The 14,437-nt window shown below is 41.8% G+C and overlaps 1 protein-coding gene and 1 non-coding gene across 2 annotated transcripts in view; both read right to left on the reverse strand.

Moving 5' to 3' along the window:
* The window catches only part of LETM2 (leucine zipper and EF-hand containing transmembrane protein 2), a 17,172-nt gene extending 3,860 nt beyond the window's left edge, over positions 1-13,312 (reverse strand). Inside the window, exons 1-7 of the mRNA XM_035004018.1 lie at positions 12,854-13,312; positions 11,700-11,780; positions 9,995-10,448; positions 9,227-9,370; positions 5,096-5,233; positions 4,245-4,445; positions 3,027-3,146 (exon numbers count right to left, since the gene is read on the reverse strand). Coding sequence (XP_034859909.1) covers positions 3,027-3,146; positions 4,245-4,445; positions 5,096-5,233; positions 9,227-9,370; positions 9,995-10,448; positions 11,700-11,746 — 1,104 coding nt within the window. The 5' untranslated portion in view covers positions 11,747-11,780; positions 12,854-13,312. The remainder of the gene's footprint in view (positions 1-3,026; positions 3,147-4,244; positions 4,446-5,095; positions 5,234-9,226; positions 9,371-9,994; positions 10,449-11,699; positions 11,781-12,853) is intronic.
* Positions 10,658-10,767, reverse strand: LOC118010151. Its single transcript, XR_004679144.1, has one exon. It is a non-coding gene; the product is annotated as a U6 spliceosomal RNA (small nuclear RNA).
* Positions 13,313-14,437: the final 1,125 nt, after the last annotated feature.

A 14,437-nucleotide genomic window follows, 5' to 3' on the forward strand; every position in this document is an offset into this window, starting at 1 on the left:
ATAGATAGATAGATAGATAGATAGATAGATAGATAGATAGATAGATACTGGACAAGAGACAAAATTCAAGAAGTAAATAAAATATAATCAATAATAAGCCTGTCTTCTACTCCTATCCTTTACCCTGTTTCCCTCCCTAGAAGCAACCACTGTTACCAGTTCCTTATATAATCTTCAGAGATATCCTGTGCACATACGAACACTTGTATGTTTCTTATCTTCACATAAAGGGCGATCTATACACACTGTTCTGTCCTTTGCTTTTCTTCACTGAAATGTCCTGGACATTGATTCATACCCGTAGCTGTAGAGCTGCTTCCTTTTTAACCGTCTGTAAAGGATTCCACTGTTGCACGGAAAGGCCATAATTTGATTATTCTCCTATTTATGAACTTTAGGCTGTTTCCAATCTTTTGCTATTATAAATGGTGCTGCAATGGATAATCTTTTTTTTTTTTAATTTTATTTATTTATTTGACAGAGAGAGACACAGCGAGAGAGGGAACACAAGCAGGGGGAGTGGGAGAGGGAGAAGCAGGCTTCCCGCGGAGCAGGGAGCCCGATGCGGGACTCGATCCCAGGACCCTGGGATCATGACCTGAGCTGAAGGCAGACGCTTAACGACTGAGCCACCCAGGTGCCCCTGCAATGGATAATCTTATAGATATGTCATATTGCACAAGTGAAATTTCTAGGTCAAAGTGAATGCATTTTTAAATTTTGAAAGATTCCATGGAGGTTTTTTATCAGCAATGCATGAGTGCCCCTCTCCCCAACCCTCAACAACACAGTGTATTATCAAACTGATCTTTGCCAATGTAACAGGTGAATGTGATATCTCATAGTTTTAATTTATCTTATGAAGTTAAGATGTTTCATACGATTATCATCTTAGAGTTTCCTTTCTATGAAATGCCTGCCTGTATCCTAACACAGGAATTTCTGGATAATACACAGTGTCGAATATCATATGGCTGGATTAGTATCCTCACTCCTTGGTGGGAAAAATGATACACTCTTTCAAGAAAGCTATTGGACAGTATGAACCCACTCAATGCTCTATGTTCAAAAAAATAAATGATTTTAAGAACCTTTCTCTACAATATGTTCATCTTCCAGCCAGAGCAGGTCCAACAGGTAAAAAGAAATAGCTACCTGACACAGTTTCAAAGTCACAACAGTGGCTCCTATTCCAAAATAATTTGTATATACTTTATAGCATTTCCTACAGTTGCAAGAATGAGAATTTTAATAGGAGTTACTGCTTGTTTGAAAACACTGATGCTCTGGGGTGCCTGTGACTCTGTCGGTCAAGCGTCCGACTCTTGGTTTTGGCTCGGGTCATGATCTCATGGGTTGTGGGATCAAGGTGGGAGCTCCGCCTTGAGCCCCACATCTAGCTCCGTGTTCAGCGGGGAGTCTGCTTAAGATTCTCTCCCCCTCTTGTATGGTGACTAACATAATAAAATTAAAAAAAAAAAAGATTCTCTCCCCCTGCCCCTCCCCCAACTCATGTGTGCACATGTTCTCTCTCTAAAATAAATCTTGAAAAAAAAAGAAAACATTGATGCTCTTAGTTAAAATATGTTGTCAGTGGGAAAATATTAAACATCTGTTGCCAAAGCTAACACTTTACATTGGCTTGGGGTACTAATTAGAAAGTAGTCCCAGCTGAGCCCTCAGTGCAAGGTTCAGACCTCCAGATGGATTCATACACAACAGGCCTTGGATTTGAGATTTTGTCTGGGGCCCTTAAAATACCTGGAGTATGCAAAATTCTAAGGTGGTCCCAAGATTCCTAGTCCCTAGTGTACCCACACCTTCTCCCAGTTATTCAGACATGAATCTAGGTGCTGCCGTGAGGGATTTTGCAGAAATAATTAGGGTCGCGAGTCAGCAGATCTGAAAGCAGGAAGTTATCTGAGTAGGTCTCACCTAATCACGTGAAGCCTTTAAATCTGGAGCAAGAGGTCAAAAAGGGGAAGTCTGAGATGTGAAGCCTTTGGGGGGCCTCGTGTTGAGAAGCTCTCCTTTGCTAGCTTTGCAGATGGACGGGGCCTAGAGGTGAGGAATGCAGGGGGCCTGCAGGGCTGAGGAGCCTGGGGCTGACAGCCAGTGAGGAAATGGGACCTCAGTCCTACAGCTGCAAGAAACTAAACTCAGCCAACAAACTGAATGAGCCTGGAAATGGAGACTTCCCCCAGAGCCTCCAGATAAAACACAGCCTGCACTTCTGACAGAACATATAAGCTAATAAACCACTAAGTTTGTTGTCATTGTTTAAGCAGCAATAGATTCGAAGGGGTACATGCACCCTGATGTTTATAGCAGCATTATCAATAATAACCAAATTATGGAAAGAGCCCAGATGTCCATCAACTGATGAATGGATAAAGAAGATGTGGTATATATATATATATATATATATATATATATATATACACACACACACAATGGAATATTACTCAGCCATCAAAAGGAATGCAATCTTGCCATTTGCAATGACATGGATGGAGCTAGAGTGTATTACACAAAGTGAAATAAGTCAGTCAGAGAAAGACAAATACCCTATGATCTCACTCATATGTGGAATTTAACAAAGAAAACAGATTAACATACGGGAAGGGGGAGAAAGAGAGGGAAACAAACCATAAGGGACTCTTAAGGATAGAGAACAAACTGAGGGTTGATGGAGGGAGGTGGGAGGGGGGATGGGCTAGATGGGTGATGGGTATGAGGAGGGCACTGGGTGTTGTATGTAAGTGATGAATCACTAAATTCTACGCCAGAAACCAATATTGCAGTGTATGTCAAGTAAGTGAAATTTAAACTTAAAAAAGAAAGAAAACTAATAGAGTACCCTGTCTCCATCAAAAATAAATCTAGCTTCTTCAGCGTCCCACTGCTCAATTAAAGAAGGCAAATTAGGTGGGACGGCTCGCCTGAAAAGTAGAAATCACAGTGAGGTCTACAAATCGCAGGGGACAAAGTTCTAGCAAAAAGGGCTCAGGAGAGCTGCAACTTGCCTCTGTGAGCTGCTGTCTCAGTTGTTCCTCAGTGAGACCCAGGGATCTCATCCCCCGGGCCCTGCAGGCGGCTTGCAGTTCTGACACGCTCAAAGCACTCACCCCTTCTCTGGCAATTACCTGAAAGCAACGTAAGAAATGGCATTGGATCTCTTGGTTCCAATTTTACTGAATCCTACATTCCAACAAATCAGGGGCAACACCAAATCTGATGCTTTCACATCGGATTGTCCTCTCGCTGACTAAAGGGGCAGCAGCTGAAAATGAGGGGAATCCTGCCAACCGGTATTAATAATATCAGAAGTAGTCACATAACTCCTCCCCAACACTTTGTCACCAGAGTAATCCTCTCCCCTCTTGACGTGCATTTCCCCTTCATGGCACCTTCAGGATTCATTAGAAAATATTCCACTTGAGAAGCTTGCGGGGTACCATTTGCTGGATGTCCCGGAATCGCTCTTCCCCTACCATCCCCCTACCTCCACCTGGGAATGGCCCTAACTCTGGTCCACAAAATTCACTCGATACATAACACGGCTTCTGCTTGGTGTGACCCAAAACTAGGGTACTTCTGGGACCAGTATTGTTTATTCCAAAATTCTGAAAGCAACAGCTGAAATCTAAATGAGGCCACAGGGATCGTGCTTTCTCAGTTCCAGGAATCCTGCTCCCTCAGGCAGAATGCTCTAAAGCAGCTGATTCTGATTCAAGAAACATTCTTTCCATTTTTTAAGGAGTCTAATTAGTAGTTATGATGCCTTTCCTCCATCAGATGTCTAGGCTCGGCTCTCCCTCCCTGCATTACACCTTGCCACCCCTCCTTATCAGGCCAACTCACCCAGCAGAATATTTACTTTGGCACCAGCTCTGAGGAAGGGGAGCTGAGGTGTGAGAGTAGAGCACTGTCCTTAGCAATGGAAGACTCAGGAACCTCCTGGGGGCTGTTCCTTCCTAGTGGGTCCTAACTGATGTAGATTACTAAATCACTAACTGCTTATGAGGGCATTCTCCAGAAAATGCGTCAGAGTATGACAAACAACTCCTAAAATGAGTAATCTGGGTTCAGATTGTCATGGTAATGATTGTTTAAACCACTCAATGGTTTGCAGAACCCATCCATGAGCAGATCTAGGAGAAGATACTACACTTTATCACAAAGCCACCCTAAGGGATCTCCCAAGCCTTGCTAATTCCCCGTGTCTACAGTTCAGCTCTTACTTCATCATCTGCTTTTATAGACTTTAGTTTCATCAGAAGTTGAAAGCGGAGCAAATTGTTGGTTCCAAAGGACTGCAACTCTAGAAGCTTGCAGAGGGCAACCAGCTGAGGTCGATCTAGGTGCTCCAAGGTTAGCTGATCTTCAAATAGTTTGGAAAAGCGAACTATCTCCTTTGTGCTGGGCTTGTGGCCTGTCTGGACCTAGGCAGTGGGACAAAGATGTTAATTAAAATGTATTTCATAGGGCTCCGGGGGTGGCTTAGTCAGTTGAGCATTCGGCTCAGGTCATGATCTCATGGGTGGAGGGATGGAGCCCCACTTTGGGCTCTGAGCTCAGAGGGGAGTCTGCTTGAGATTCTCTCTCCCTCTCCCTCTGCCCCTCCCTCCCACTCACTTACACTCTTTCCCTCTCTAAAATAAATCAATAAATCTTTTTTAAAAATTATAAAATGTATTTCTTAGTTCAACTTTCCCTGTAGACTATTTGAAAGACACATCAAAGCATATTCACAGACTCTATCTTATGCCTGGAAATGGGCCCTGTGGTACCAAGAGGCATAAAGAAGTCTGTCCAAGTCAGCCTGAGTCAACTGCAAAATCAGGAGTAGTTCAAAAGTTTGGCTCTAAATCTACAGTTCTTTCCAAAAAGTTATTAACGTCTTCAGTACATGACTGCTTTAAGGCAGGTTTTCCCCCACACTACTATAAATGTTTGCAACATTGCATGCGTATAACTCAGATATTTGCAAAGTCAGAGACTGTGAACAATCTGGAAGATCCACAATGACATGAATTTTTCATATAACCGCCAGCCTAGCAGTTGTTTGGTGTGTTACACAAAAGATTGACACCTGTTTGACATAGGAGGAGAACTGTACAGAGGCATCTCCCAGCTTGGCCCTGTTCCTCCTGGCCATTTCTGTAATCGTTTCTTGAAGAAATTTTGCTAGTTCCAACTTTGCAGCCATTTTCTTTTTCTGTTTTTCCTCCTTAATAATAGAAGAGGAGAAAGTTAATCAATCCTTCATGGTTACAACTTCATAGATAAAGATGAGAGGAAAAGAATTGTCACTTTGTTCTTGTTCATCCCTATTTTGCATGTTAATATTATTTTCAGACCTAGTTAAATGGGTTTTGTGAAAATCAGAACAAATAAAAAGTAGCCTCTATTTGCAACTTGACTCCTTGATTTTACCTTTTATTTCTTACTAATACAATGACCATAATTATTTGATAGATCCAAAATATCCCCTCAGTGGAAGCTTTGTCATTATTTAGAATGAGATACTATCTCTTAGCCTGGTATAAACCATCTAGGCTGCTAGTTGAGCCAGCCCCTGGTCCCAGAGCGGTCCCAGATTTTGTGTGGGCCACAAACAAAGAAAACTAGGACATTAACTCTATGCTAGAGTAGCATATAGCTTCAGTACAAAACAGATACAATTAATTATAATACACCGACTTAAGTGTTATAACAGATATGAACAAAGCACTACACAAAAGAGAATTAAATGTACTTTTTTTTTTTTCTTTTTTAAGCAATCTCTACTCCCAAGGTGGGGCTTGAACTCACAGCCCGGAGATCAGGAGTTGCATGCTCTACCGACTGAGCCAGCAAGGTGCTGGCTAAATGTATACTCTTAAGACATGATGTTAACGAGTACTTCTAAATCCTCATTTATTATCAGACATGCAGTGTGGTAGCATTTTCAAAATAACCACAGTTAAGGGCGCCTGGGTGGCACAGTCAGTTAAGCATCCAACTCTTGGTTTCGGCTCAGGTCGTGATCTCATGGTCATGAAATTGAGCCCTGCATCAGGCTCCATGCTCTGTGCAGAGTCTGCCCGGGATTCTCTCTCCCTCTCCGTCTGCCCCTCTGGCTCACGCGCTTGCTTGCTCTCCCTCTCTAAAATAGATAAATAAATCTTTAAAAAAATAATAACCATGGTCAGGACTCAGGGGGATGGAGAGGAATGGGATTCTCTCTATTTTTTTTAAGTTGCCCAAGAGATTCTAATGATTAGTCAATCATAGCAATCATGAATTTTTAGAAAAATCTTAAAGACTCAACCAAAAAAATCACACACGGCAATGGCAATACCATCATTAGAACCCACTTAGTCATCCATTTCCTACATCCATATCCATCCATCTATTCATTTATTTATTGAGTATCTACCTTGTACTAGGTGCTGGGGATAAAATGAGCAAAAACAGGTAAGAATTCCTGCCCTCATGGGACTTCTGGTCTAACGGGAAAGACAAACATTAGTGACTAATGATAATCCAGTAATTCCACAAATTAAAGTATAATAGATAAGTACTACTAAAGAGAAATGCATGGGTGCTCTGATCTTACGTAAATACAAAGTCCTGCTTCCTCCCACTCTGCCTCCCACAACCTCCTCCCCTCCACCACCACTTCTCTCTCTCTCATTTTCTCATTTGTTTTAGTCCATGGAAAAGAAAGAGAGAGAACGTATTTTCTAAAACTGTGGCCATGGTGTGTATGTATTATATCCGGGGAATGAGCAGCGTTGAGGAAAGAGGAATCTTTAGATAAATCACTTCCTTTATTCCCCCCATCTTCCTGCATTCACGAACACATTCCTTGGAATCCCATGGTATTAATTCTAGGTCCTGATTACCTTAAATGTAAGTAAACTAAACCACTGCCAGTCACATATTGCAATTTGATTCTACCCCTTACATGTGTCTCTAATGTATCTTCAAATTTTTATTCCTAATGCCACTTTCATAATTTAATCCTCTCTCTCCTGTGCTACTGTAAGAGGATGCCAGCCGATTTCCCTCCTTTGGCTCTGCCCTCGTCAATCCTTTTAGCCAGCCAGCAATATCATTTTTTTCTAAAATACAGATCTAACCGTGTTACCCACCCTCTGCTTAAATTTACGTTCCATTATTCACCATAGTCAAAGGCAAAGTCTAAATTTCTTAGGGTGGTAGACACTTTCCAACCTGACCCCAACACATCACTTTGTCTCATCTTCCACAATTGATCCCCTTGTATTCCCTGCTCCAACCACAAAGAAGCGCTCAGTGTCTCAGATTATATGATACTCTTTCACATAAGTAAGCCATTTTAAGTGCTACTCTTTCTATCCAGAAAGCCTTTCAAATGCTGTGGCAAAATTCTACCACTCTTCTAGTCTTGGTTGCATAGTTATCTCTTCTAGGAAACATTTCCCAATCTGATTTAAGAGTTGTCCTGTTCGTCCTCCCATCACGTGTTCATGCCTTCAGACCTCTGTCCAGTGGAGTGGCACAGAATGGAAAGAACAAAGGGGCCACCTTAATTTTCCCAGCCCGTCACCTTCACAGTGACCATCCAGTGAGGACCCCTCTTCTCCAGGACTACTCTCAAGCACTAAAGGGTCTGTCTGGCTAAATCATGCCCACTGTTCAACTAGTCACTGCAATAACAGTTGATTTTTGTTTTCTTTATTTTTTAATGGTTAAAAACAAGTTAAAATTCAATGGAAATGGGGATCGTTTTTTCAACAAATGATGCTAGGGAAACTTGGGTATCCACATGCAAAAAAGAAAAAAATGAATATTAACCCTGATGTTCCACCTCTCACCAAAATTCACTCAAAATGGATCATAGACTTAAATTTAAAATTCAGAACTATAAAACTTCTAGAAGAAAATGTAGGAGGGGTGCCTGGCTGGCTCAGTCAGTAGAGCATGGGACTCTTGCTCTCGGGGTCGTGAGTTTAAACCACACGTTGGGTGTGGAGCCTACTTAAAATTAAAAAAAAAGAAAATGTAGGAGAAAACCTAGGTGACTTTGAACTTGGCAGTGAGTTGTTAGATACAACACCAAAAGTACAATGCAAAAACAAAAACAACTGATAACTTATATTTGATTAAAATAAAAAACATTAGCTCTGTGAAAGACAGTTAAGATAATGGACAAGCCACAGCCTGGGAGAAAATATTTGCAAGACACATATCTGCTAAAGGACTTGTATCCAAATATACTAAGAACTCCTAACAATTAGAAAATGAACAACTCCATTAAAAAGTGGGCAAAAAACAGATACATCCCCAAAGAAGATCTACAGGTGGCGAATAAACATATGAAGAGATGCTCAATATCATACATCATCAGAGAATTGCAAACTAAAATAACAGTGAGATATCACTTCACACCTATAAGAATGGCTGATATTCAAAGCACTGACAATACTGAATGCTGATGAAGATACAGGGCTATAGGAACTCTCATTGCTGGTGGGAATGAAAAATGGTACAGAGACATCGGAAGACAGTTATTTTTTACAAAACTAAACATAGTCTTACCATATGATCCAGTAATTGCTTTCCTATGTATTTAGGACTCCAAATGAGTTGAAAGCTTATGATCATAAAAAAAAACCTGCACACAGATCTTTATAGCAGCTTTATTCATAATTGCCAAAAACTGGAGTCAACCACAATACCCTTCAACAGGTGAATAAACAACCTGTGACACATCCATACAATGAAATATTATGCAGTGATAGAAAAGAAATGATCCATGAAAGGACTACACACTGTATGATTCCAACTATATGACATTCTGGAAAAGGCAGATCTATGGAGACAGTGATGGCCACTGGCTGGGGGAGGTAGGAGGAACAACAGATGATGCACAGGGCATTTTTAGGGCAGTGAAACTATTCTGTATGATGGCGTGATGGTAGATACCATGACATTATGCAGTTTTCAAAACCCATAGAACAGTACAACAAAAAGAGTGGAGTCTAATGTAAAGTATGAGATTTAACTAATAATATCTCAATATTGGTTCTTCAACTGCAACAAATAGATCACACAAATGCAAGACATTAATAACAGGGAAAATGGGGGGAGTATCTGGGGACCCTCTATACTTTCTGCTCAATTTTTCTATAAACTTAAAAACTAATGAATAGAGTCCATTAATTTTTTTTTTAAGTTAAAAAATCCTACATACCTTTTTGGATTCACTTTCAAAAGTTGATGGCAACATCTCTGGGAAGAATTTCAGAAATGCCGGTAATAAGAATTCCATGAAGGGTACAATTATGAACACCATAAATGGAACCAGGCGGAAGAAATCAGCACAAGTCCTCAAGAGCTAAAGAATTAAATGCATAGGCAGTATTCATTATTTTAGGACACGCCCCAAACAAAAATATGAAACAAAAAAAGCCTGCCTTGGTCCTTAAAGTGTTAAAAACCCTAGACGGATTTTCTGCAGCTTTGTATAAAATGGAAAGGTAGGGTTTTCCTCTTTACCATCACTCTGAAGTAACATCTATGGGATACCTTCAAGGAAATCTATGACAATCAAAACATATTGCTGACATCATCTATTGTTAGCTTTCATCTATGTCAGGGGTCTGTACTTTAATAGCATAGCGTCTGTTAAAGACTGATTTTTCAAATGCATATCCTTAATATATTAACAGCAGTTTCTATTGCGGGTCCACAGATCAAACTTGAAGCTTCTCAATTCCTTGGGGAGATTAGAAAACACAATTATAACCATTTTAGAGGCAAATATGCACAAATCTCAAGATCTTGCCTAAAATTGCACAGTAAGTCCGTTTCAGACGAATAAGAAACTCTGGTTCTCACCATCAGTTACTATTCCTACTTTGGGATTTTTAGGATGAATTTTCAGGTGAGTTTAAAACTTGGTTGCCATATAGTTCATTTTCACTTTACATTTTCTTTCTCAAATATGATCCTTGCCTACCCTTCGTCTCTCTCTTCTGGTCAGCACCTGCCCATGCAACAGCCTCCAAACCATTCTGGCAGCAACTTTGGTGTCAATCCACAGCAAGTAGAATCCATTGTAATAATGTTTAAGTTCACCCATAATTCTTTGTCTATAAGATCGCTTTTCTTCCTTAATCTTCATGCCAGGTCCTTTTGTGGGCTGAGGGCTTGTCACCTGGGGCTTTTTCAGGGTTTGCTCCAGCTGAGGTTTACCAGGGACCTCTTGTAACCAGCAAGTTGACGTGTGTAGCTTTTGTATTATTCTAGTTCGTAAGTGAAGTACTTTATTGCCTGACTGATTAGGATAGGAGTACTTCTTGCTTACACAGTTCTTCATGTATGTTTTATTTAAATGGGAATCTGGCAAGTGAAGAAATGCAAATGATGCGGAATAAGAAGAGCTCATAGGATGGACAAAATAGCTAGGGAATCTGGAATAAAGAGCAACATCCTCTTAGTTGAGCACATACTGTTACAAACTTAAAAACTAAAGAAATAAATATTTTAATATTTATAATATTTTAAAAGCAGATGATATTTATAAACAAATGAAATATAACTTTTTACCCCAGTTGAAGAACAGTGTGCTTTATGGTTGAATGATAGACTCTATGAGAAATATTAATAAGTTAATTCCTAAAAATAATTGCTATGTTACAAGTTAGAAACTCTACAACTATTCCTGCGCAGGGGCCATGTTAATCTTCTCTGTATTGTTCCAACTTTAGTAAAAGCTCTGCTGACGCAAGCACGAACGTCTGCAACTATTAATTTAAAAATCTAACAGCAAACATTTTTCTACCAGGGGTTGTGTTTGAAAAACAGGTGGAACGCTTGCATCTTTGGTTACTCTGCTGACAGTAGGAATATTGCTTGAACAAAACACTTCATGGCCTCTGTGGGAATTAACCAAACACATAATACTGATTTGTCTGTGTGGTGCCCATGGACTCCCTCAAATGAGAGGCATTTAGGGCCCAAATGTCCTTCACCTCCAATTCCTCAAGAATGTTAGGAATAAGAATTAGAATTGGGCACCCTAGCCAGGGATCTCTACCTTCTAGTTTTGCAACAGCTCAAAATCTTCAGTTAAATTAGCACATGAGATTGTTTGAAAATAAAAATAAGACCCATCTAGGCAAAGAAAGTTCCTGGCAAAGACATTTCTTCTGGCAAAGAGAGGGCTTTTCCATTCTTTCAGACTGTTTTTAAATCACACCAAGATAAAGCACTTTTTGAAGGGCCAAAAGGGAAAATGTACAATGTATCTGGCCCATAGTAAGTTCTCAGTGAATATTCTTTGGAATAAATAAGTGATAACAGACCCTACGAGGGCAGGTATATGTCCTAGGACTGGCTTGTTTGCCAGCCTTTTTACTCATTTTTATATCTAAGGGCCCCATGTAACATTCATTAGTTACAGAGGTGTCACCGTGAAACCATTACATCTTCTCTCTTCCCTGTGCCATACATCTAAAAATTACTCAGCCTGAGTTCTAAGGCATATAGAAAATCTGGGGTAAGTGTAAATACAATAAAATGTCAGCTTCCTAAAAACCAGAATTGTTAAAGGCAACAAAGCTTTCATTTGTTGTGGAACAAGCCTATCCTTTTACATATATCTTTTTCTAGAAGAAAGTTCATATAAATATTGCAGGGGAAGAGGGGATTCCACAGCTTACCTTGTTCGGGCAATAGCTAAGACTGTTTTATAACTGTAGAAGGCCATACTTATATTTGTCTCAACTAGTCAACAAGGGAACCTAGACAGAAGGATTAAGTAAACAATTTAGTATTTTAAAGACACACCAATTATAAAGATACCAGGATTTCAGTGTTTACTATTGCAAGGGTAGAAAATTTCCATATTCCATTCAAGGTGTAAACCCTCTCTCAAGATCATTTCCAACAATCATGAATGTTTTCTCAGCTTGGATTTGAGAATGGTACTTTGAGATCCCAACAAGTAGAAATGATCTCTAACATCATGGTGCTCATGATGGTTATATGGTCTTCAAAGACTTTTTTATTTCTGGTCAATAACACCTAGCAACCTACTTGAATGGTTGCCAGGTATTTAAGAAGCTAAGCAATACATACTTTTTTGTAGCCTAAAAATACAGGTAGAATAAAATACCCTGGATTTGTTTCAGTTAGCTTTTTCCCATACTTGGCCAAGTTGCCCCAAACTTTGAAGATTGAAAGTAGGGGCACCTAGCTGGCTCAGTCACTAGAGCATTGGATTCTTTAATCTCAGGGTCATGAGTTCAAGCCCCACGTTGGGCACAGAGCCTACCTAAAAAAAAAAAAAAAAGTACTCACTAACCACATTTATGTAGCAGTGAAGATACACATGGTACCTACTAATGATTCAAGTGCAGGTAAATCGGTTTCCTGTACTGGTGATTCTCCAAAGAGATCAAACTGAACTACCTTTAAACAAGCTTTATCAAAACCTTTCTCCATCCTGTGGTCCTTTCCAGTCAAGGGCAGCAAGATGTTTTGGTATTATCTCTTAACGTCAACACTACTTTCCTGCAGCTGGAAAAGGCGTAGACCAGGGTGCTCTCCTGTACGGAAACCTCAACCACAGAGCTGACATTTTGAACGGGAGTTCAAAGAATCCTTCGGAACATCTAAACCCAGGCTAAGGGCGGGTGGTCTCCTGCCGGAGGCATGCCACACCCGATCGAGCGGTTAACCCGCTCTCTGACCCCTGGGCACTCCCGCCCGAAGCTGCGGGGAACCACTTCCTAGGCGGGGACGGCCGGGAGCCCCGCCTGCGCCTTCGCGCCGCCCACGCCCACACGCGGGGGCCCCAGGCTCCCCGGGTTACCTTTGCTTCTGGCCCTTGACGACACAGGGGCAAAACGCGCCGTCGGCTTCCGCAGCCGGCGGCTTTTGTGCACGTAGTGTGTTGGTGGACTGTGTTTGCGGTACCGGGGTCTGGGGGTTGGGGGGCGGTTCTTTGTGTTTGGGTGCGGGGATGGTGCAGGCACGGGGACGACAACCTTGTTGGCGATCCAGGTTTATGGAAGGAAGACAAGGAGAAGCCGGGCGCAGGGTACGGAGGAGGAAGCGGAGCACAGAAGGAGGGGAAATGGAGGTTGAACTCCAAAGTTGGGGGGCGGGCAGGGGCACGAGGTCAAGGGCTGAGGCAAGTGCGGTGGGGAACTGGAAGCTGTCGGGAAACCTGGGCGCTGATGGGAAGAGCAGGATGCGGAGAGAACGGGCTCCGGAGGAAAAAAAGGCAGGCAAGGGCCACCAAATAACAGCCTGAGGACTTGGCCCGCCCACCCCTACCTCCTCGGGCCGGCTCCCCGGAACGGCTGCCTCAATCCTCCAGTTCCTTCCCAAACCCCCCTCCCCCAGCTCCCCAGCTAGAAGGGCCCCAGGCCAAGTTTCTATGGCTCCACCTCTTTCCTAACCCGTTACGTCACTCTGAGTGACGACACCACTCACCAATGAGCTCTCAGATTATGGGGAGGGAGGACGTCCTTTGCTGTGGCAGCCCTGGAGGCAGCCAAGGTCCGGTTCCCACCGGCGAAATGACCTCTCTATTGGGTTTAGTTTAAGCAGAGTCTGTGCTGCGGGAGGGGGCAAGAGTGACGTCTTTCCGCCTGTCTACACTCTCTGGGCTGTGGGCTAACTTCCCCGAAAATCCTCATTAAAGGCTAGATTAAAGAACCTTTTACCCTACCGATAGCGTAATATGCCTGATAGTCGCCATGGTAACCATCTTAAAGTCACGAATTACATCACTTTGATGTACCCCCCCCCCCCCAAATCAACAACTGCCGGGGTTGGGATGGCGCGGAGAGCTCTGCGGAGAGGGAGTGGCAGAAAGGGCGGGAATGGTTAGGAAAACATCCCTTTCCTTTCTCCCGGGCCTAAGAGTGGAATGCTGTGAAATCTTCATATGGAAATCTGAATTCCACTAAAGTAATTTGCTTTATAAATGCTCTCTTATCAGGTATTGTTTATGATCAGTAGTTTGTGGAGAAGTATCAACACTTAAGATGTATATTATAGTAACTGTGCAGTGACGTAGGTAGGCACTGCAGGTTTGGGGCACTTCAGTTCCTAGGTTGGGTAACTGAGCCATCTTGGAAAAATGAAAGATACAGAAATGTTCTCGCTCTCCTGTTATCTCTACCCATCCATTTCATCTGGCTCTAGAAGGAAAACAAAATTTTTAGTGGCTCTACTTGGGCTAACACCAGACAACAAGGACTCGCTTTCACAGGGAGAGTACTTCTCTTAACATGTGAGTTGACCAGAGACCTCTCTCATCTAGGCTGCACATTTATAAGAATGAAAGATGGCGGGTATTTAATTTCAGGTTTGTTTTGTTTTGTTGTTTTTAATGTAGACTGCTTTTAATCCACAAAGCATTTTTCAGTTAATAGCCAAATGGATC

This window comes from Mirounga leonina, unplaced genomic scaffold (assembly GCF_011800145.1).
Source record: "Mirounga leonina isolate KUSES-001 unplaced genomic scaffold, KU_Mleo_1.0 Mir_128, whole genome shotgun sequence".
Taxonomy (NCBI): Eukaryota; Metazoa; Chordata; class Mammalia; order Carnivora; family Phocidae; genus Mirounga; species Mirounga leonina.